The 24,362-nt window shown below is 38.3% G+C and overlaps 3 protein-coding genes across 7 annotated transcripts; all 3 read left to right on the plus strand.

Moving 5' to 3' along the window:
- Nucleotides 1–202: 202 nt before the first annotated feature.
- Nucleotides 203–7,003, plus strand: LOC131304050 (uncharacterized). The gene is made up of 10 exons (XM_058331145.1): nt 203–728; nt 1,106–1,243; nt 2,011–2,199; nt 3,934–4,071; nt 4,165–4,286; nt 4,385–4,517; nt 5,220–5,349; nt 5,451–5,530; nt 5,646–5,780; nt 6,499–7,003. Exons 1-10 carry the CDS (start codon nt 234–236, stop codon nt 6,733–6,735), a joined length of 1,797 nt encoding a protein of 598 aa, XP_058187128.1. The 5' UTR covers nt 203–233; the 3' UTR covers nt 6,736–7,003.
- Nucleotides 7,004–11,498: 4,495 nt separating this feature from the next.
- LOC131304051 (protein RSI-1-like) lies at nt 11,499–12,732 on the plus strand. Its single transcript, XM_058331146.1, has 3 exons — nt 11,499–11,705; nt 12,142–12,166; nt 12,317–12,732. Exons 1-3 carry the CDS (start codon nt 11,625–11,627, stop codon nt 12,496–12,498), a joined length of 288 nt encoding a protein of 95 aa, XP_058187129.1. The 5' UTR covers nt 11,499–11,624; the 3' UTR covers nt 12,499–12,732.
- A 1,260-nt stretch (nt 12,733–13,992) lies between these two features.
- Nucleotides 13,993–22,591, plus strand: LOC131304052 (senescence-associated protein SPA15, chloroplastic). 5 transcript variants are annotated; one of them, XM_058331148.1, is made up of 13 exons: nt 13,994–14,119; nt 16,203–16,588; nt 17,494–17,646; nt 18,548–18,621; nt 19,064–19,140; nt 19,237–19,308; nt 20,070–20,138; nt 20,792–20,838; nt 20,961–21,078; nt 21,180–21,248; nt 21,355–21,458; nt 21,664–21,739; nt 22,090–22,591. In XM_058331148.1, the coding sequence occupies exons 2-13, from the start codon at nt 16,260–16,262 to the stop codon at nt 22,267–22,269; spliced, it is 1,368 nt and encodes a 455-aa protein (XP_058187131.1). In that variant the 5' UTR covers nt 13,994–14,119; nt 16,203–16,259; the 3' UTR covers nt 22,270–22,591. The 5 variants fall into 5 exon arrangements, with proteins under 5 accessions (XP_058187134.1, XP_058187131.1, XP_058187133.1 ...); XM_058331150.1 differs by having other exon boundaries at nt 14,008–14,123; nt 16,210–16,588; nt 21,946–22,156; XM_058331147.1 differs by having other exon boundaries at nt 14,009–14,123; nt 16,210–16,588.
- Nucleotides 22,592–24,362: the final 1,771 nt, after the last annotated feature.

The following is a 24,362-nucleotide window of genomic DNA, read 5'->3' on the forward strand; positions in this document are numbered from 1 at the left end:
ACGAATAACTCCCCAATTGTAGAATCCAATATCTAGAACTTCAAAAGAATCCTAACAGTGGCACTTGTGATATTTTTTAACGGATAGAGAGGGTAAGATGGGACTATCACAAACAAACTTTTATTCATCCACGTGGGAACTTCCTTAATTTTTCAGTTCCCTTTCTTGTCCTCTTCCCCACCACTCCCCTATATATGAGTGAGAGAAGAGAGAAGAGAAGAGAGAGAGTAACTATGGACGAGAATTCAGAAGCAATTGAGGCAGCAATTATGAGAGGAGGAGAAGAGAGCAGCAAAATAGAAAACGACGACGACGACGGCGAGTACGGGTGGAAAACGGTGTCGTACCATAAGCGAAACAACAGGAAGCAGGCGTCCACTAAGCCTATCGAGACCTTCTCCGATCGGACGGCGTCGTCGTACGGTGGCTCCGGCGACGTGTTCCGGTCGATCGAGCAGCAGTCCGAGGATCGCCGACGCCGCCGTTCTGAAGCTCAGAGGGAAGCCGCCGTGGCTGCGGCCGCAGGAGGAGGAGATGCCAAATTGAACGGCGGGGAGGAAGACGGCAGCGACGTCGAACGCGGAAGAAGCGGCGGGGAAGATGGCGGCGGTGCGGAGGCGGCGAAGAAGGCGAAGGTGAAGAAGCCGAAGAAGCCGAAGGTTACGGTGGCTGAGGCCGCGGCGAGGATTGATGATTCTGATCTCTCTGATTTCCTTGCTGATATAACGGTGAAAGTTTTGTTCTTTTTTAACGGCAGAAGAAAATAATTTCTTTATTATAGAGATTAAAAAGTAAAATTGATACGATAGGAAAAAGATAAGCATAGAGAAAACTAAACTTTAATGCTGCTTCTACTCGCAGAATCTGAACTTTCCTTAGTTTTCTCGATTTCTTTATAAACAATTGAAAAAACACAGACAAAATAAGAACTGAATAAGAAGACTTGATGTTGACAAGATGCCAATAAAAAATTTTAAAGGTGAATTTTGAAAGTCTTTTGTGTTTTGTATCAGTTCAATTTAATCGGATACTGAATGCCTGATTCGTTGTTCAAATGTGGATTTTTTTTCTTTCTCAATTGTGCTGTGTTCTGCTTTCTGTTTAGGTTTCGTACGAATCACAGCAGGATATACTGCTGATGCGATTCGCGGATTATTTCGGGCGTGCATTTGCTTCAGTGAGCGCGTCTCAGTTTCCGTGGGCAAAGACATTGAAGGAGTCTCCTATTGCTAAGATGATTGATGTGAGTTTCTTTCGCTTTTGAAAAGTTCGTTTCTATTTGATTTAGTGTTTGATAAGTTTGGGGTGTTTCCACTGAACTATATGGACTAAAGCCCATGTTTTCACGGATTTCTAGGCAGGTCATTTTCTTCACGTGCATCAACTAAAATACCATTTAGCGGGAAAAAGTTGACTATTGTCATTAGCTTGAAGCAAAGAAATATATAGTGGAAACACACCCTATAGTAGAAACAATGTTTTTTTTCGGCATAACTTGGGTCAAGTATTTAGAGACAGATAGAGTTCGCTGTCTTAAGATATGTCTTAAAAATGTGAATGATTTGTGCGGCCAATGAGTTTGTTTTGTATGCAAGAAGTGTTGTATTTCATGCCAACATACAGAGTTGTAGACTCTCGAGTAATTGTAATTTCTCGTTGCTATAGTTCTTACAATACGTGCCAATGATTTCCTGCCGATTGGAAGGGAAAAGAAAGCAGAATTGTAGGTTGTTGCACAAGGTTTTATACTTTCTTCCAAGCTTCACCAGTTATTAATTTCCCAAATTTTTAGTTATTCTACTCTTCTTTGATTTGAACATTTGGAAGTAGGGATATTTTCATTAACTAGGGTGATGTGTTCGATATGCTTTTCTGGAATTGTTCAATCCTTATCTGATTTAACCTTACCTCAACAGTCAAACAGCTTCAATTTGTTATTCACAGTAATTCATATCATCTTCCAGTAGAAGGAATGGATAGCTAAACTTGGCTTACTACTTTTTCGAACAGATCCCTCTTTCTCATATTTCTGAAGCTGTTTATAAGACATCAACCGATTGGCTTAGCCATCGATCTTTTGAAGCACTTGGGTCCTTTGTATTGTGGTCGATGGATAGCATACTTGCTGACCTAGCTATCCATCAAGGAGCAGTTAAGGGGTCAAAAAAAGTTGTTCAACAAGCATCTACAAAATCTCAGGTAATTTTTTCCGTTTTCCTTGATAAGCTTTTGGTTGTTATCTTTAGCTTTAAGAATAAGGTAAAAGCTTGTTGTCACGTTGTGATCGACGTAATGACTTGAAATTTATATGTGATTTATTTAGTTACTAAGATTTAATGAATTTGAGGCTTCTGACTTTAGATCAATGAATACGGCATATTAGAGAAGATTCCTAACTTAACTACGTGTTATAGATCACTAAAAGTTCGTCCAGAATGTTTCAAACTTGCCCACGATGACAACCCTATAAGTTTGGGTAGCTAAACCGACAAACACAATCACACGACGACAACCTGTCCATCTTACATCTGAGTCCGAGAGGTTCAAGTTTCAGATACAGGACACTTGTCCAGTCCTATGAATCATCAAAATCCATTGGGCAATTATGAATGAAAAGAGCATTATAAAGCTAACTAGTTTGTTAGTCATGGGATTGGGCGCTGTTAATCTTAATTAACGTGCACAGCAGCACATGAAAGGCTTGGATCACATTCGGGATGGGATGTGACACGTGTTGGTTGTTAGTTTGTCTTTTTCCTAAAATATCTCCTAAAGGAGTATACTGATGCCGTTGACAAACGGCCACAATTAATTGAAGTGGTAGTGCTCTGTCGTTATGATGCCCATATGAGGAAAAGGGAACTGTTTGGTAGGGCTGAACTAAATGGCAGTTGTCTGGCACACATTTAATTTGCTTAATGGAAGAATTGCTCGTATATTGTGGAGTGTAGGAGTTGATCACTGCCTAAATAAGAACGAACTTAATAGACCTTCATTATGCAGTTTGAGATATCTTCTCCTTCCGATTATTTTTTCACTTTTGCAAGAAATATTATCTTAAAGTCTTGTGTTCTCCATTAAATGGCATCTTTTATGAATGCTTTAATTTATTTTCTTTCTTTCGGAACTGTTTTGCAACCAAGTGCACAAGATGTTTAAATTGTGTTGAGGCATATAACTCCTAATTGACGATGTATGCAGAGACTTACATGGTTCATATACTAACTTTGGAGGATTAATTACACTGACGCGGAACAAATTCTAGCACGCATCACGTGTGTGACTCAGAGAGTTAGGCAAAAGAAGAAGAGAATGTAATCGTGATATAAGGTGCATTTATGACATGAACAAAGCGGAAGCAAGTTACTATGAGAGTAGTTCAGTCTTACCTGAACTCTAATACCATGTTAAAGCATCCAATTCGAAATCAATTGGTTGTGAGTGAAGAGGCTCAAAAGTAGGGGGTCTCTAGCATGCTTTTAATTTGTTTGCTAGATGAATGGTATGGATTCTGTGGAGTGTATGATCCGATTATATGTGTTGTTTATAGAAATGAGGAATTGGTTAGACCCTGATCATAGAGATCCCGGGCCCATCTCTCATTTGACTCCCGACCTACGTTGTGAGTTTGGTATGTTACTGGCTTCCTGGAGCTGTTATGTTTAAGAAACTTTGAAACAATATATGCTTTTAATTGCATGCTTGTATGATCCACTATATTATGCTTTGAAGCAGGAACCTCTCTCTTCTTTTAAGCTCATCTATGGAGGGTCAAGGATTTGAGAAAATATGTTCAGAAGATAATTATGCTGTATCTTCTTTAATGATTGGTGCTTTTTCAGAAGGGTATTGTTACTACTGGAACATTTTCCAGTAAAATTTCCTGCTTCTACCATCTGAACCGTCGATATTGATATAATTCTGGAGCTGCAGGTTGCCATATTTGTGGTTTTGGCAATGACTTTGCGACGAAAACCTGAGGTGTTGATCAGTCTAATGCCCATAATAAAGGAGAATCCGAAATACCAAGGCCAAGATAAGCTTCCAGTCACAATCTGGGTGATTGCTCAGGTGAAACTAGAAAACACAATTTGTTGAATGGATGTTTTTTTTTGCTGTTGTGTTTGAGTAATTCTCAATCAAGATTCAACTGTTTTGTCTTAGTCTTGTCAAGGTGATTTGGTTGTGGGGCTTTACATGTGGGTACATTACCTCTTGCCGATGCTGAGCAGTAAATCAAGTTGCAATCCGCAGTCAAGAGACTTAATTTTACAGTTCGTGGAGAGGTTCGAAACTATTGTAATTATTTCAAGGGCTACCCACTTCTCCTTGTTTTATTTTCATTCTTATTTTCTAATTCAAAACTCATTCTGATATTTTACAGAGTTTTATCCTCCCCCAAAGCTCGTCCTATTCTTTTAAATGGTGCTGTCAGAAAAGGGGAGCGTATAGTGCCACCTTCTGCTCTTGAGCATCTTATGAGAGCCACATTCCCTGCACCTTCAGCTAGAGTCAAGGTTTGTATTCTATAGTCAAGGATCAAACTTTCGATCTGGTGTGTTTTTCGACAAGCATAGACACGGAAACATTTCGGATATGTTTTGGAGACGTTTCTAAAACGACAAAAGGGAAGTTAACAATCAGAATACAAACTAATTGGAAGTACCAGAAATATTTCAATACATGAACTAAAATTGATCCAAGCGCATGAGTAATTGGTAATCAGATTTTGAAGATTGATTCACTTATTCGTTGAAAGGAGAAATTATAAAGTCAAGATGTAAAACGTTATTGCTCAACAAATTGTACTTGTCAAACGAATCTCAAATCTGTATTTACACTTTTGTATGGCTATGTTTCATTGTGTTTTGATGTGTCTCGCTATATTCTGTTGTTGTCTTCCATTGATAACACTCGAACTTTGTTTCGGTCTCTTAGGAATTGGATACAAGTCGGTTGTTTCAGTGCAAAAGAGTTGAAATTTTAGAAGTCAAGGCATAACAAAAGAAGTAAACTTCAAGTGTCGCGAAAGGCGAGAATGATACACAAAATGGAACGTACAGGACGTTTAGCATATATGACCACCAAACCAGAGACCAAATGTCTATTGTCTATTGTCTATGAAAGCATGTGCTATATTTATTTTGCATTCTACCTGGACCACTCTCTGATTTTCACATAAATTGAGTATGAGGTGCATTGAATCATGCTCTGTTCAGGCAACTGAGAGATTTGAAGCTGTATATCCCACCTTGAAAGAGATTGCTCTTGCCGGTTCCCCGGGAAGCAAAGGAATGAAACAAATGACACAACAAATCTTGCAGTTTGCTGTCAAAGCTGCTGGAGAAGGCAAGACAAACTGACAAGCTACCTTATGGTGCCTGTTTTGATTATTCGGTTTGTATGCCTGTACGGTTAGATTGGGGATTGATGTATGGTGTTGTTTACAGGCGTGGCTGATCTATCCAGGGAAGCAAGCACTGTAATCATATGGTGTTTGACCCAAAACCCTGACTGTTACAAGCAATGGGTAAGTAGTTTTGATTATTATTTCTTCTACTGCTATGATTTTGTTTATTAAATTGAGCTTACTTCTTTCATTATGCATGCTGCAATTACTTATTTTGTTGTGGTAAAACGTACAGGATGACCTTTATCTGGATAATCTCGAAGCAAGTGTTATTGTTCTCAGAAAGCTGGTTGCTGAATGGCAGGAACAGTCGGTTAAGCATTTTACTCTTGAGCCTTTGAAGGTTACTTTAACGAGTTTCAAGCATAAGGTAATCAGATACACTGTAACATACACTAAGATGTTCTAAATATGCAGCTTGCCATGGTAGGAAAATGGAATATGAGCCCTGTACGACCATGGTTTGATTCTCTCAGTGTTCTTTGTGTGAGATGATCCAAATTGTTACTGAGTGTGTCTGGATCTGGATTTGTAGGGGCATTGGAGGGAAAGAATAACCAGACAAAAAATAAACAGCAGAGATAAAAATGAAGCCAAGAAAAATTTATTTCTTTGATTTTCCCATCTATAGCTTTCACTTGGTAAATCCATACACAAATCCGTAAACCAAACACACCCTAGGTTATATTGCATCAATCTGGTTTTGATGCTTGCTGAAAAGTAAAAGTATGCCCGGTTATATCCATCAATGTGGTTTTTTGACGTTTATATCCGATCTTCCGTGTGATATGAATGATGCTTGTTCTTGTTTTTGAATACGAAATCATGCTTCATTGCTCTCTTTCACTCCCACACAACCCAAAACCATCTCACCGAATATAACTGTGGTATCTTGGTACTTCATTCATTTAAGTTTTGAATTCCACAAATATTTCATGATCTTGTTCTCATTTGTCAGAATCGATTAACCTTGTTTCTATCTCTATCTCTATTTCCATTTCGCTTTCTTCTCACTGCTAATCAAGTTCGAGTGTGTATCAATAATGAACTTTTACCTGACCATTTATTTTGATGTTTTCATGTTGTAGAATGAGAAAGCATTGGCCACCGAGGAAGATGCTACCCGCCTGGCCTCCTTCAAGGATGCACAAAAGCACTGCAATGTGCTCATGGGACGACTGTCAAGAAACCATGGATGCATGAAGGGTATGGTGCTCATGTCCGTTGCACTAGCCGTGGGTGCTGCTGTCGTGTCCCAAAGCATGCACTCTTCCGACCTGAAAAAGCTTTTGGTAGATTTCGACTTCCTGAATCTTCTGAGTTAATTATTTACCTTAATATTGTCTGGTATACATGACCAAAATGGTCAATAGAGAAAAATGGGGAGGGAATGAGTTTGTTACATCTCAAAAAATGGAAATAGTTATAGAAGCCGCAACCGAAGAGAGGACTGTATTTCTGTGTTGTTCCTGGGTTTCAATCATGACTTTGAGTTATAGGTTTCCATTTTGCCATACAGAGTTGGAATTGGATGGTTTGATGAGAACCTTTCAATTAAGTTCAATTATTTGAACTTCTCTGTTTCTTTCTGAATTATTAGTTTTTATGCGTATTCTCTATTATGTTGCTTGCTGGAATAGTAGCTCCTTATATTGATTGCTGATGCATGATCTGTCCAGAAAATATTACCATTTTTTATTTTGAAATTTTCTTGTTTCGAAAAATCACGGCGTTCTTTTTTCCTTTGAGATAGTCTGTGTCTGGAACGTATTATGTTGACTGGTGGAATAGTAGCCTTCTCCTTCCATTGATTGTTGATGCATGCGCTCTCTAGAGATTATGATGTGTTAGAGGAGAAAAATAAGCATTCTCTAGAGCTACTTGTGCCAAATTGCTGGGTCTGTGGCCTCTCTTTTTTTCATTCGGTCAAACGGAAATTCATTAAAGATTATGAAACAGAGTACCACATAAGGAGTACACACACAGTCATTAGTCTTACAGAATCATAATAAAACCTAGCACTAGTCTAGCACTTGCCTGATGTTCAGGCTATCCCTTATAACAAACTCTCTCATAGCAATGGGCATATCCATAACAAACACAAGCTCATTTGTGTGTTTGGCTCTCATTTTGGCAAGGTAATCTGCACATTGGTTGGCCGAGCGGTAGATATGGCCAATCAAGGTGTTGGTCCGAGCCATGATATGGTGGGCTTCATTTTTCAACACACTTTGTGGATGATGACTTGGGTTTCGTTCCGTAATCAGGTTTACTGCTGTAAGGGAGTCCAATTCGATTGTCACATTGGCTAGCTTCCTTTCCAGAATGATTTCGAGTCCCTTGTAAATATTCCAGATCTCCGCTTCCAAGCTTGAGGTAAATGTTCTCATACCGTAAAAACCCATAATCTAGTCACCCTTGTGATCTTTGAACAAGCCTCCAAATCCTCCTCTCCCATTAACCTCATACTAGCAGCCATCCGTATTAAGCTTGATGTTACCTGTAGTTGGGTTAGACCAAGAGATTAGGCATGCCAGTTGAGAGCCCATAATGAGGGGACTTAAAAGCTTCAACAATTTGCTGGGGGTAAGAAATAATATTTCTGGCACTGGCTGGAATTGGCATCTCAAAGTTCTCAAAACTTTTTTGGCTCCTATCCTTCCAAATTTGCCATAAAGTGGTGATAAACATAATGTGCCAAGGTATATTATTTCCATTACCCAAGACTTTGTTGCTTCGCAAGTTAAGGGATATCCAGTCATGGTTAGGAGTATTTGTGTCCCCTCTCATTAAGTGGCTTAAGGGAATATTACTCCAAAGCTCCTTGGCAGGGGCGGATCCAGTGTAGGCACAAGTAGGTCGCGTGACTCACCTGAAAATTGGGTTCCAAGAAATGGACCAAAAGTTTAGGGAAGTAATATATATAAATTACCCCAAACACCACTTAATCTACTCGATGGTTCCAGTGGTAGGATGTTGAGCCTCCACCAAAGTTGTCAATACCGTACCGGCCAGCGTACCGTTTTCACTACTGGAATGGTACGTACCGGTACCGGGCTGTATCCCGGTACCGTTCCGGATTTACCGCAATTAATATTTTATATATATATTTAATATATATCTACCATATTTTAAGTATAAACATAAATTAAAAAAAAAAAGAAAAGAAGAGAGAGAGGGTAATTTTGTACCGGCCGGAACACCGGAAAATGTCCGGAACAGGCCGGTATTGTCCGGTACACCCGGTATTGGTCGGAACAGGCCGGTATTTCAACCGGAACGGAACATGACTTTTTGCGTTCCGTTTACACACCGGTACGGTACGTACCGGCCGGTACGGAACGGATTTGACAACTGTGGCCTCCACACATGCGACTTGAGTTCAATTCTTGTTGCTGTCACCAACATTTCACCTTTTTTTTTTTTTGCCGAGCAAAAAAAAACATTTCACCTTTTTTTTTGGTAATGGTTAACCATTAGAACAAAAATATTTAGATTGTACTTTAACATTTTAACGTTTTTGCAATAACAAAAATAAGTTTTTGCTTTAAAATTTTTATCATTTTTTACTTTTGCTTTAACAAAAATGTTTTTAGCAAAAAGCAAAAACGTACTCCCTCAGTCTATTTTTTAGAGTCCAGTATTCCATTTTGAGCTGTCATTTAATAAATGTCCATTTTGTAAAGTTAATGGATAAAAGTTTGTGAATTTTTCATTTTGTCCCTAAAGTAGATTCCATTTTGAAAAGTTAGTGAGTAGAAATGTAACAATGATGTTTTCATAGAGGGTAAGGAGAGAAAGTAGAAGTAAAAGTTGATGTGAAAGGTGTAATGATTATGTCCTTTTAATAAGTTGGAATTACGAAGCAGGATACTTAAAAAAGGACAGAGGGAGTATTTAATTTAACATTTTAACTCACAACAAAAATACGTTTTTGCTTTCACATTTAACATTTTTATTTTTTTACAAGCTCAAAATTGACTACCACTAAAAAAAAATATTTGATGGATTTATATACTCATTTTTGAATTAAATAATAAAAATTGATGTGAATTCGCCTACAATTTTAAAACATATAAGACGGGGTGACCCATCTGTAGAAAATTTCTAGATCCGCCACTGCTCCTTGGCTTTGTTACATTCCCTAAATAGATGTTCAATGGTTTCTGAGCAGGTGTTACATCTTGGACATAAATCCGAGGTTGCAATACCTCTCTTGCCTTAACAGCAAATGAATCATTTTTATCTGCCAACTGGTTTGCAAGGTTTTTTTTCCGATAATTTTTTTTTTCTGTGCTACGGAAAGATAAAGAAATGTTTAAACATTTTTTTCCCGCTTTTGTTGCATGGAGTATATACTTGTTGTTCAACCAATGCTATCATGACCATTTTTATGCTCCACATTCTTTTCTTTTGTTGCATATAGTGGGTGATATGAAATATTCTAGGAAAATTTTGAAAATCTAACTTTTAAAAAGTTATTGCAAGTGAGTGTCAAAAATTCCTGATCAAAGTATAGATTTTGAGAATCTAAAGATTCCTAGAAGCTGAAATATGAAATAAAATCTGATTCTAGAGAAGCTGGAATTAAGGTGCTTTTCGGATCAAATTTTAGACTCTGGGAATTGATTTTTAGCATTTTGAAAAAACATAGAAGTTTTTACTACAGCCCAACCATAATTCCGTTGCTATGGTAAACAAGTTGAGTATTTGTCTTTAATGAAAATCCAAAATCTCAAATCTCCAGCAAAATTTGAAACTAATAATCTAAAATTTTTACCACAGCTATCGCAAACATGCCTAAAGACTTGTTGTTCAAAGCCCCGTAATTGACTAATTGGTTGTGGAAGGTCGAACTTACCCGGACGGTACTATTTCTGGAAAATAATAACGCTATAATTAATGACCATTTTGTGCACCCCATTTTAGATTTATCATCTCATGTGTCATTAACACACACACACTCCAAACTTTACCTTGATGGTGGCAAAACATGAGATTGTATCTAATAAAAACTTATAGCAATATAAACGAGAGCAACCTCTACAACTCTGTTAGATCACTTTCTTTAAAATTTACGGTCATACGATTTTGTAAAGAACAAAAAAGGAATAGCTTTAATCACTCCTTTTTCTACCAAATCTCTCTCTCTCTTTGAAATTAGTTCAAATACTTTGTTAAAATGAAAAAGTTGATGTGAATTTGGAGACAAATGTGTTTATGCGCGGGAATTAATAAGAGAAAGTATAAAACTTACGTTGAAAGTGCCTTTAAGCACGGACAATCCGGTTGTATTATTCAAAATGTGATTGCACCGGCATTTTCACATGCTTATGTCTCACAACATAAACAAATGGAAGGGAGGAAGTTCCAATTTTGGCTATTAAAAAAAAAACAGTTCCAATTTTGTGAAAAAGTAACTAAAAGTAGAAGAATCAGTTAACTACATTACAAAATTGCAACAGCACAAAGAAAAAAGAATTAAAGATCAATGAGAGAGAGAGAGAGAGAGAGAGAGAGAGAGAGAGAGAGAGAAGCAAGCTGCATGAGGATTGTGACATTCCTCAAACTATCATGTGTAGCAACAGTTCCTGTTCTTCTAACTACCACACACACACACACACACACACAGAGTAAAGGGAATTGAGAACAAACACGGCGCTTTTAACGCTAACCTTTTTCCCGAGAAGTCTTTGGGTGCCGGCGGGTACCACACCCGTCAGCGACCTAGCCTTCCAAACGTGTTTTGGACAGTTTGGATTTTAGGGAGGAAAAAAAAGGAGAGAGAATGGTAGTGATCGGGTGAGAGGAAAGAGAGGGAATAAATCTGGGTGGTCTAAAACAGGTTTGGACGGCTGGGATCGCCGACGAGTAGTCGAGTACCACTACGTGGTACCTGTCCGGCACTCAATCATGTATATATGCATGCATGTTGATGTTGTCCAAATCTACCAGTAGTATCATATTACTGTAGTATTTGACTTTTCCGTAAAATTTCCCCCCTCCCCCTATATTCACGCCTCAAACCTCGCATAATAATATCCCAAACCCTCCCTTTTTCCTTCCTATAAATTCCTTTCGCAAATTCCATTCCCATTCCTCATTGTGCTTAATTTGTGAAAGCTCAGATCTAGAGACAAGTGATCGATCATTTTCCAAGTAGTAGTGGACCACTAGCGGTGTGTCTGTGCGCGAGCGGGATAGATAGAGAGAGATGGCGAGACGTCCGCACAACACTCTCTTGTTGCTTGTTCCACTCCTCCTAATTTTGATTACTTTCTCCGATGTGGCCGAGGTAATTTATAAACTCCAATTCGATCCCATGCTTGGCTTTCGAGTTTGCTTATTGTAAGATGAACAGTCGAGCGCAGAATTCAAAAATTATAGCAACTCAATGTTTCGAATTCTCATTATGCTTTCAAATACGACACTCCCAATCCTTTTTGAAATTTCAATCCAAATGTTTCGGACACGGATTCTTAAATGCTTCTATCAAATTGTATCCTAAAAAATGAAATTCAAAATACCTTCCAGAGGAGCTTTTTGGATTATCATTATACTTTCACTTACAAAGCCCTTTTGCAAAATAATTTCTACGCATATCCTCGATCCAAACGCTTCTACAGATTATAATTTACAATTCACAAATTAAGAAATAATTAAGCTCCCAATAAACAATCCATAACAGGGCTAACTTTTCATTCCTCTTTTTGTTATGATTCTTGTAACAGGGCTACAACAGGCTCCGTCCTGCAGGTACACTCCTTGCCCATTTGTTTCAACGTATACACCAAAAATACATGTATACATTTACTATATATATATCTTTAAGAACAAGTAATTAATTTCGTCGAAACCGGAACTGATCGATCTCCCCGGCCCGGCCGGCCCCAATTTAATTAACAGATTGCAGGCCAAGATGCACATACAGGTGCTCGGCGACGTCGCACAAGAAGCCGTGTATGTTCTTCTGCTTGAAATGCTGCTCAAAATGCCTCTGCGTTCCACCTGGGACTTTTGGCAACAAGCAAACATGCCCTTGCTACAACAACTGGAAGACCCAACAAGGCGGTCCCAAATGTCCTTAATTAAATTAATTAAAACCACTTTATATTAATAATTAATTATTAATCCCAACTTATTACTGGGTTCCATTAATACAATATTTCTGTATTTCTTTATTGTAAACCGGGAGGCTTTATTATGATGCGGCGAGAAGATTGATGGATAAGTCATTCTTTGAGGTTTTTTTTGATAACTCTCGAATGGGGTGGTTGTAATAAAATTTTAGTTACTGATCATTTGCGAGTTTTGTTTCACAATTTTTTGGCTCAGATTGTTAACTAGTAACTACTACCGTATGAAAGTTTAAGCTAATAGAGAAAAAAAGAGTACGTAGTAACTAGTAACTTTACTGTTTATGTCCTTATCACACTTCCTCAAGTGTAGTTAGGTTTGGTTGCTCACACGTGCAAGTATTTACAACGTAGGCGGTGAGATTTGAACGCGTAATCCACCAGATCATTCTACTTTCAAAGACTCAAACAGAAAGGGCAAACAAAAAGCCCCAACAGAAAAGCCAAACACTGGCAGAGCCCCAAGGAACCATATCAAGAACAAAACTAGAGGGTACATCCCAAACATCTCTGATTCTCAAATACTCAGAAGGCTTGATTGCCTTCTAGGAGCATAAACAGGATCCGGGGGTCCTGTAGGCTGTCGCCAGCCATCCATCTCATTCGGATTTAAAAAAAAAAAACCTCTTTTATGGAAGAATATTCTCTTTCCTAGAAGAGTTCTTCTTTAATCCATACCATTAAAAACACTTATGAATAATTGAGATTACGTCCTACAAGCCCTCAAGCCTTTTGAAACTCTAATCTCCACATCCGAATTAGAGCCCCCAGGCTGGAAAATGTGACAGTTCCTTTCTCATTAACAGAATCTCTAGACCCAAGAGACAAACATTTCTTTTAAATCTTGTTCCCTATATGCTATGAGATCATTATTGGATTGTTAGACAATACATTTTCAAGTCTAGAGTACCCACTTTCTTTATTTGGGTCAAAGACAACGTTGGCTTGTTAGTAGACGTTAGAGTTACACTTAACAGATATATCTTATCAATAGAAGTCGAACTCGGAACCTCACAAAGAGATTGACATTGCAACTTGATTTGGCAGGGTTATTGTGAATCGATACAATTTACGCTTGAAAAAAGAGAGGGCCAAAGTTCATTAATGTAAGATTCGTTTCTCTACGATCCGACCAATGAGGCAGAATCTTTTGTGCAGAGGGATTTTTCCGTCATTGAATTTAAAATTTAAAAAAAAAATCACACAATCTAACGGCCGAAAAATTCATCGGCACAAGGGTTGGGACAAAGATGATCGGACCCCGACCAACACTTAGCATCCATCAATAAAGATGGCCTGAAACACTGACGTGGCAGAAAAGGTGAGGTTTGTTTTCCCCACATGTAACAAAACTAAAATATTCCGTCCGCACAAAACCAGAACCCGAAACATTCCCACAAGTCACAACTTTGCTAAAGTGTTGGCTGCCTGGGGGCCACAGACTCAGCTTGTGGATGAAATTTAGCGGTACTATACTATACTCCATTTTCCTGCCTCTATTTTTCTCGTACAATTTTCACTCTCATCTCTCTCTCTCTCTCTCGGACGGTCAAGGGCTGCACTTCTCAAGAAGGTGCGTACTGTGCTGATGAGTATCTGCAACTCTCTCTTCGTTCTTGAATCTTCGACGTGATTTTTCCACGGTGCATGCTTTAATCGATAGATCTGATTGGATCGTTACATTCTGCGTGTGAGTTAATATATGTTGGCTCCCATTTTGAGAGTTTGGGTTTGTGTGTATTTAAAGGTTCATTCTATTTCTTCCTAGTCAACAATTGCCTAGTTGAGTTGGTAGGTGGAGTTATCCTCTTGCTTTCCCTAAAAAAACTAAGTTGTGCCTGCCGGTTGCGGTGGTGTCCGACCTCTGGTGCAAGCCCCTTGGCCCGGCTGTCGTAGTGCTGCGATCCACGGCGAGGGTCTTGGGCTTGCGTCAATTGGGCTGGCTCCCACATCGAGAGTTTGGATTTGTGTGTTTAAAGGATTCACTATATCTCTCCCTAGTCAACAATGTCTCCCTAGTCAGCAATTGTTTAGGTGAATTTGTAGGTAAAGTTACCCTCTTGCCCTCCCAAAAAAAAGTTAATATACGTTTATTAACGTTTACTTAAAACATGTTTATTTGCCGGTTTTTGGTGCATGGCACAATTTGTAATGTCCAGATTTAGTGTGAATTACTGTCTGTTCTTCCTTTAATTTTGGTGACAAAAGTGACTTTCTTGTAAGTTGTACGGCGTTTTCTTCATCGTACGAACAGAAAATGATATGAGGATTATGATTCTATGGTGTGAATGAAATTCAGTAGTGTATTTCTATATATGGGGCAAATTGATGCTCCTTTTGTCCCAAATAGCTAGTCCTTCTTTCCTTTCCTTTTATGGATGTCCCAAAATGAATGTACATTTCAAAAAGTCTAACATACAATTTTCTGCAACATTACCCTCACCATTTCTTTTATGTCATGTCAACAAAGCATTAACTAAGGGTTAACTGGGAAAGTCTAACACCAATTAAATTCCCCATCAGGCTGCCCTTAAAAAATTTGCTTCCAAGGGGAAGAAAATTGGGACGGAGGGAATACAAAGACTTCAGCTTTGTTCACAAGACTCTGTCCGTTTTGGCTCTCTAAAACCAACCCTCTCTAAGCGTAGTCCCCAATAAGTTTTCTTTTCAATTGTTACTCTCATTTCTCTCTCTCTCTCCACTCATTAACCCCAAAAACCTTCGTCAAAACTCAAACCAAACAAAAATCCCAGAACTACCCCCTCTCGCAGCACAGTTTCCGATAAATATTTTATCCATTTATTACTCTCGTCTTTCTATCTATCTCTCTCCATGATGTGGAAAGTCCTGAGTATATCAAGAAAAAGGCTCAAGAATGCTACTGCTAATCTGCCGCATCATATAGGTCTAGCACTTTGTGTAGAGATTCTGCAAGATTAAAGTTTTGGAATGCATAATTTTCCTTTTTGATGGCAATATAGTACTCACTCAGTCACATAATTTAAGTCTCTTTTCATTTTTGGATGTCCCGAAACACATGTCCACTTGAAAAGTCAAAGTTATAATCTTTACAATTTTCCAAAAATGTCCTTCATAAGTAGGGGAAGTAGGAACGCTTTGAAAGGTTGGGATAAAGAGACAATTTTAGTAAGAACTAAGAAGCACATTTTGATTTGACTTAAAGTGCATTAAATGTATGACTCCTTGAAAGTTGGAATTCCAAAAAAGGGACTAACATTGTGGGACGGAGTGACTATCTTAGTATGAACTGTATAGAACAATACCTGATTCATATCCAAAAATATTTGGCGTTGATACAACCAATTACTGGACGAATGCAAGTGTTAAATAAATAGCGTGTGAGTGAATCCCTTAATGTGGGAAGGCTGCATTTTTTATAGATGCTAAATATGAAGAGATAGAGTGATTGACAAGGTCCAACTTATGAAAAGAGCACTGGTGTTGAGATGTTGAGCTGATTGATTATTTGTTATTAATGATAAATAAAGCGCAGTTCTGTCATGCATTTGTTGCGTATGATTGTCCTGGTAAGTATTCTGTTGCAGTCCTATCATTCATTTCTTAGACAAGCTTAAGTGCATTTTTCTGTAGTTTTGATCTTGTAATTTGATTTTATTTCTAAATTTAAATTTCAGCTTTGAGCCTATTTGAAGGATGTGGTGGCCGGTATTATAAGCTTATCTTGAGTCTTCATGGCTCTTACTGCAAGCAAAGTTTTAAAAGGTCATGCGAATACTGATGGGATAATTCTCAATAACTTACATGGTACCAATTATATATTTGCCAATTCACCGCAGCACGCAAGATTGCATGGTACAAATCAAGGAGTTGAGCTTGGCCGACAGAGTGATTTACATCCCTTGACATTAAAGTGGAAACTCTCTAAGAAAGCATTTTGGCACATTTGCAGCAAGCCTAGTAGTTCTATTCTTTCTCGAGGACTTTCTGTCATTTGTCGATCCAGAGGGACACAAAAGACTGAATCACGCGAATGTGTCAGAGACCATTCTGATGTATCTAGGTATGAGGCATTAAGTTTTAATGATACTCCTGCAATTCAGCTTTAGCAGGTATAAAACTTGAACTACTAGCCATAACTTTACTATGCGGTTCTTATAGTCGTCGTTCTGGTGATATGATTTGATTATCTTTTTGTTTGCCATTTTATGGTAAATAATTACTTTGATTTGAAAATCTCTTTCCATGAGCGATGGAAAACCTTTTTTTTTTTTTTGGCGAATCAGGTTTCCTGTAGCCATTTTCACCAGTGTTTTAAACTTCAGACTATGGTTGCATTCAGTGGAGTTTTCTGCTTTGATTTGATTTTCTTAAGTAGTAGTCGTAACTTTCTTAATTACATAAATATGAAGCTTAATGTCCATTCGGATTTGGAAGGAAGTGCTATATGTACCCCCTAAGTTGTGAGGTAAGGGCAGCTAGGAATACTTGGGATGATAGGCAGCAATGACATAATTTTTGTTACATAAAAGTAAAGCATAAGTGCCTTTGAATGATAACATGATGCTGCATTTGACCACGGGTTCACGATATTGTGACCCAAAGCCTACGATTTTAAGTAATAATGAAAATAGAAGGATTACTAACTACCTTTAAGGAAAGAAGATAAGATTATCTATGCTAGGGTTGTTTACTACTGGAAGTAGCCTTTCATTTGTTGTTTTCTATGGAAATCATACATGTAAATAGTACTTACGTATATACATTGGGCGTGTATCAATCTTTTTGTTCCTTTTCCCTCTCTTTTTGTTTGAGTAGTACTCAAATATTCTGTTCTCTAATGTTCCATTGCTAGGCTTACTCTAATGTCCTATTTTTATAAGTTTTCCATGGTGCAATTTATTGTGTTACAGCTTGGTCAGTTTTTTCTTTTCACATTCTACTTAAAAAAATAGAATTTTGTATCAGAGCACAGAGTTGTCACGAGGATGATGAACATCACATCAGGCTGGAAAGAACTAATCACCCACACCAGCGGTTGGCCGAGGCATGCCAGTTTGTTCACAACGACGCCAAATTTGTCAATGAAAGGGCTCGAAATGACATTGTCTTGCTTTCTCGGTAAAGTTCGGTTCTCATTACCTTATCTGCATAAATTTTGCTTCATAGAACTAGCCATAGCCTGTGATTTTGACCAATTTTTCTGTGCCCTATTCAGAAGAAATGTTTCTTGTCGCATAAATTAACCCTGACCTGTAGTGGCGGATCCAGAAACTTGACCTAGCGAGTACTTATTAGTTTTAACCTGAGAAATGGCTTTCTATTAACAAAAGCCAATGTTATGTTCAACACATGTTAATGAGTTTGAATGATGGATTCTTTTTTCCCAGAATTAAGATTTCTAATTTCAGAATACAATCACCACAGCAATTAGAAAAGAGAGGGAAGATGTGTTTTTAAAAGAGTAAAAGTAGTGGACCGAATTGATTTAGGAGCTACTTCTGAGAATTAGCTTGGTGATATCCAAATATCAAGGGGCGCTACTGCAGTTTTTAGGGAACGAATGAAAGATATCCCAAAAATCTAGGGACTCAACTGTAAGTGTCAAAAAATCGGGGGAGGGGTTACCCCCCGGGCTCCATGTAGATCTGCCAGTGCCTCCCCCCCCCCAGTGCCTCCCCCCCACCAGTTGTAGGCCCTTGTGATGGATGATGGGCATGGTTAGGCGTTACTCTTGGCCCATAAAATGACACAATTACAGAGTATATGGGATGAATGTGTACATGGAACCACCTCTTCTAGGCTTTTCGTCTTCTGGGATATTCAATTTTGGTTGTCTATAACTTCCCTGCCCATAACCTCATCGATTGGGATTACATGGATACTGTTATTGTTGTATAGAGTATATAACTAATTTGGCAACAACTTTTCTCTTTAGTTGGTATGGTGGTGGTCAGTAGGATATCTATAGATATTTTTTGCACTTTTTGGTAACTTGGAAATATCTGCGTGTTATTTTCAGTGGCATCATGAGGTTGGATGCCCGCGCTCGCCAGGATGTTGCTATTATTGGTTCAGAGTTTCTTAAGCTTGATGGTAATTTTCTCACTTTCTATGCTACAGCCTACAATCAGTTCTACCATTGTTCTTGAATTATGGAGATCTGCTATTACATAATCATCTGACAAAGTCCCTGGACACTATGTTTGTGTAGAGTGAATTAATGGATTATTCTGTTTACAATCTATGTACGTCTGTGATAACAGTGTTTTGGTCCATGTGTAGTGGGGTTTGAATTTTCATCAAGGTTACCAACTGTTGTCCAAAGCGACCCATTTTTGTTCCGCACATAATGACCACTTTCTTTGTTCTTTTTTCCCGTTTCACATGAGGAGATTGGGGATGGTAATGACTCCTTTGTACAGAGTAGATTGTTCGTCAACTTCATTAATTTGAAAGATCAGACAATTGCATTGCGAGTGCTTAAAACATGAGATTTCTCAACTCACTCAACTTGAAATGACATTTTGCTTGGTAGCTCGGGCAAGGAAGGATACTAAGAAAATTGACAATGATGTGAAGAAAAAAGCTGAGCGCCTTCATCATATTGCTACTGTATGTATCATAAACATTCACAATTGTTCTTCCTGCAGTTGTATACTTGTGGCCCCCTTTGTGCTAATTTTCTTATGGATCCTGTATTCTTATCAGATCTTAACAGACAAAGCTCAATCTAAGTTGAAGAAAGTCGCTGATAAGCACTGGAGTGATGGAGCCTTGGAGGTGCTTTTGTTTTCGTAAATATTCATTGCTTGCTTCTCTTGGCGCATCACATACTTGCTTATTGCTCATTGATTTCTTTTGTAACTGGATTTTATGGTTGTGTGTGTGTGTGTAACTAGATTTTAGAGAGAGAGAGAGAGAGAGAGAGAGAGAGAGAGAGAGAGAGAGAGAGATGGTTGTGTGAGTGAGTGTAACTAGATTTTAGAGAGAGAGAGAGAGTACTTAGTTCATACACGTGTTTTCGTTTGTTACCCTTGAGGGGTGATCCACCAAGCCTTCATTCTTTGAGTTCTTCAGTGTAATACTCCTAGAAGAGCTTCAATTCCCCTAGTCTTCAGTCTAAGGTAATCACCAAGAGGCAAGAAGTAGATGGATGAACACAACCCATTATGATCTTCAGTTATGTTTCATTGCTTCGATAATTCTTACATGGACGATAGATCTCCAAGTATCAATAGAACTTTTGCTCCAAGTGAGACAAAATAGTATTTGCATCTCTGGAATCAGGTACGGCACTCAAACGGATAAAAACTAAAGTATGCATCTATTATCGAATATTGTGTTGACCTAAACCTCTCAAGTGGATTCCAAACTGTTTGAGCGGCTTCTTCAGAAACTTGATACTGGACAAAATTCTGGCTAACCGTGCATAATGTGCATGGAAAGATATGCTGGCCCTCGTGAATGTAATTTACTTGGCACCAGCTCTAACACAATTTTTACATTTCTTACGAAGAAAACGCTTCTTATTTGATTCCTAGGCTGATTTGAGGCGTGCAGACTTCTTTGCCAAACAACGTGCACTGGAAGATGCCTTAATGGCTTTGGAGGTATAATTAGTTGAAACTTAAAACTGTGTTACATTATTCCCTTGCTTACACTGGATTCAAATCAATGTACTTATTATTGTCCAGAAAAGACAAGTTTGCACTTCTACCCATTTCACGCATTCCATAATATGTTATCCATAACTTTGTTTTCTCTGGCTTCAGAGCATATCCACAATGGTAATAATCAAAACCAATAACCAAAATGTGTCACGTCAGCATTTGATTATCCATTTAGTCCATAATCAAACTTAACAACTTCTACCTCCACATTGGTTATTTTTGCATCCCTAACCAAAAAAATCCTCACAATACACAATGCACATTTGTCCAATCGCAAACGAGTTCTAATCACGCACCCGACCACATCAAATTATTTGTCTTGATGAGACGATTCCAATGTGGGGTGGTTTTGAGTTATTGAGTTTTGAGTTCGGTTATTGAGTTTGGTTATTGAGTTTTGGTTATTGTTAAAAGTTGTTAAGTTGGTTATGGAATGGGTGTAATTTGGTTATTTGCTAAAAGACTTGTAACTTTGCTTATTACAATGTGGGGTGTTTTTTTAGCATTGTTGTTAAATTTGCTTATCCACGCTCATTTGCTTATTACAATGGGGATGCTCTAAGGGTTTGTGTTTTTGTTTTACTGTTCAACAGTTCGTCAAAAATGTCCATGACACGATGTTAAACAAGATGTACAAGTTGTAAGTTGTTTGAGTTATTCTCTTTCCATTTTAAGCAGGGGAAAAATGCAACTTGTGCTCAAGTATATCAAGCTTCAATCTTCCAAATGCTAATATATTGTTGTACCCATTTCCGTGAGCAGGAAAAAATATTCTCAATCAACCGATAGCATGGAGGGGAATATAATGATTGAAAAGAATGGAAAAACTCTGGACTTCTTTCCAGGGGAAGTATCCACGGGTCGCATTACTGCCATCCAGGTCCCTTCTCATGCTCTTTGTTAGGACACTGAAATCTTTCAATAAATGCATCGGGGTCAAAAAGTCATTAAGTCATTGTACGATGTTTTGGTGATGTGCAGGAAGCTTATTGGGGTATGGCATCTGCGCTCTCTGAAGCTGATGGAATTGACTACACTGATCCAGAGGAGGTTTCAGTTTGAGAATGCATTAATATATATGCTAGAGTGTTCTTCTAGATTTATTATAAATTGTCTCAATGTCCGCCTATTTGACTATTCTGCCCTGTATGAACAGCTCGAGTTATTGGTGGCTACACTTATTGATCTTGATGCAATGGATGGTAAAAGTAGCGTATCTTTATTAGCCGAGTGTTCAAGTTCCCCTGATGTTAATACTAGGTGAGCTTTCCACCTATGAATTTAGTATACAACGTAATACTAGGTGGAGTTCTACCCAAGACTGTATAATAATTATCCCCTATGATCTGACATGGAAGCCCCTGAAACTCACTGTCTCAGATTTTGTTGACTTAATTTGCTTGGCAAGGGTTGGTTGTACCTTTATTTTCATATATCTTCTCAAGCTTTTCTATTCTGTGTGCAGAAAAGCACTTGCTAATGCATTAGCAGTGGCACCATCCATGTGGACGCTTGGAAATGCAGGAATGGGAGCATTGCAGGTATAATACCTTAATAACTGTGTATTTGGCAAATGGAGTGGTAGCCAAGTGATAGGCGACATGTGCTCTCATGCATTACTTATTGGTTCAAACCTCACTAATTACAACTAATAAGTCTGACTTTTACTGAGCAAAAAAAAAAACTGTGTATTTGGAAAGTTGATATTTGTCTCTTTATATTTCTCCTTCGCAATCCTCATAACCAGATGGTCCAGATCACTTGTGAGTGTCATGGCGAGTCCAATCCTGGCTCAGGATTCTTTCTATTCTACCCTTGCATTATTCGTGAAGGCGTAATTTTAGAATTTCCAAACTCATGATTTTCGGATTGCAATTTGTTCTGCATGCAGAGACTAGCAGAAGACAGCAACCCAACAATTGCAGCTGCAGCGTCGACGACTATATATGAACTCAAGAAACAATGGGAAATAGAAGAGGGAGATAGCTGGAGATTCACAATGAATCAAATGCCTATGGATCAGGACAAAGTAGTAAGTGAAGAACTCGACGATGATGATTCGAAAGAGTGAAAGAAAGAATAACTATATACAATCATACTGTAGATACCAACGAGGGCCAAATACTGGGGTTTTAAGACCATCTCTCAAAACCCCAGGCCACAACTCTGCCGCTAAAATCGAGGAAGCAGGTTACCAATGTTACGTTGGAATCCCACCAAAGAAAGGTTCCTGGAGTGATCTCTACATTTTCATTTTCTTCGAAAATGTATCTTGGAATTTATCATTTCTGATATTAGCAATGTCCTTTCCTCCTAAAACGTATCCTACTGTACTGGTGGCATAAAACGTGGGTTTGGTTCGCCCTCATGCATAATTACTCCAAATTGTTCAATTATTGTACTTTCTACCTGAAAAGTTTGGGAAAAAAATCCACCACAATATAACCGCAAGAAACAATAGACAAGCGCTATGAACACCATAAGAGGCTAAGAGCAAGTTCTCTAAGAGCATCTCCAACCCGTACTGTATATTTCTATTTGAGAGTACCAAATCTCTCCGACCAATCCTCTCAACTCTCCTCTGTTTGAGAGTATTTGATTTTGATCCTCTATATTTAAAGGATGACTGGATATGAGGAAATATAGAGGATCATCTCTATAACGCTATTCACCTTTTTCAATGGCATTTTTGTCCTCGTCAGCTTTTGTTAATAAATGGTTATACCAATCATATCCTCATTGGAGAATCAAAATAAGAATTCTTCATCCATGAAGTGATTTTATAGACAAAAATAGAGGATTTGTGGTGGGAGTGGACATGACTAGTAATATCCTCTCTAAGCACTTTATGAGTAAAAAATATGTTTTTGATACTTTCAAACAGAGTGTTGGGTTGGAGATGCTCTAATAAGCCGTTTAGGTTGCTAAAACTTAAATCTGAATTAAAATATGACAAAATTGCCTTGGAGCATCTCAAGCGGAACTGCCGAATTTGATGTGGAGCCAATAATATTTAACTTTTTGACAACACAAGAACATCCAGCCCAACTGTCTTTCTCCATGCCGAATCCATGTGTGTAGGGAGGCTCACTTCTGCCAAATTTTAAGGCAAGGCTGGCAAGCTCATCTCATGTCAAATTACATTTTGTTAAAAAAAAAGGTGACAATAAAACAATAAAATTTGACATTTAGGATTGAAGAAGGGAGGGTTTGATGTCAAATTTGAGATGCTAAAGCCTTCATAAAAGTTTGGCATCTCCAATTTAAAAGCCATAGGTTGGAGATGCTCTTAGTTGCCAATGATCTCATTCTCATGGTGCTCCAGGAAAGCAAATGAAGTTGCCAAAACCCTTTTTGGCATTTTACAACAATTAAAAAGTAGGGTTATCGAGAAATTTTCAGTTTGCAACAACAAAATCATTACTATAACACAGCTTTATTGGTATCATGGATGGGAAATTATATTCCATGAAAATAACAGTCTGGCTCCGGATGATGTTTAGAATGGTACTTTACTCTTTTAGTTTAATTGAAACATAGTATCAACTATGGGCAGGGGCGGACTGAAGGCTGCAAGCAGGGGCCTGGTCCCCGCAAACCTCACAATTATCACAATATTTTTACTTCAGTTTTAGATTTTGTTTGTAAAAATTATAAAAAAAAAAGAGGCCCTCTCGTGTAATTATTATTTGAGGATGAGATTTGTTAATATATGAATACATACGATTCGGCCCCGCATCAAGAATCTTGCGTCGGCAGTTGACTATGGGCATTCTTGAGTTGGTTTTACAACTAATTATGTTCTTCATTATCTTTGGACATCTCAATAGGAAGTAAAAATACAGGCACAGGGTAGGGGGTGGAAAAAAAAAAGTTAAAAGCAAAAGCAGAAACTATGAAGAGGCTCCACCGCATTATACTTAGTCTTTACCTGGGATGCTGCCCAGCAGCACCCCGCTAAGCGGGTGCAGAGCGGCCGATTCGACTGTTCATCTTAGCATAGATGGCTAGAATTGAATCTGAGCGCATACAAATCTAAACTTTCTATTACTCGATTAATATCTGAACCATCGATTGCCGGAATGAATGGTCAGCCGGATCAACTGCTCTGCACCGTCTGCAGAGTGCTGCTTGACAGCATCCCCTCCCGCCTTCCCGCCTTTT

Source organism: Rhododendron vialii, chromosome 10a, assembly GCF_030253575.1.
Source record: "Rhododendron vialii isolate Sample 1 chromosome 10a, ASM3025357v1".
Lineage (NCBI taxonomy): Eukaryota > Viridiplantae > Streptophyta > Magnoliopsida > Ericales > Ericaceae > Rhododendron > Rhododendron vialii.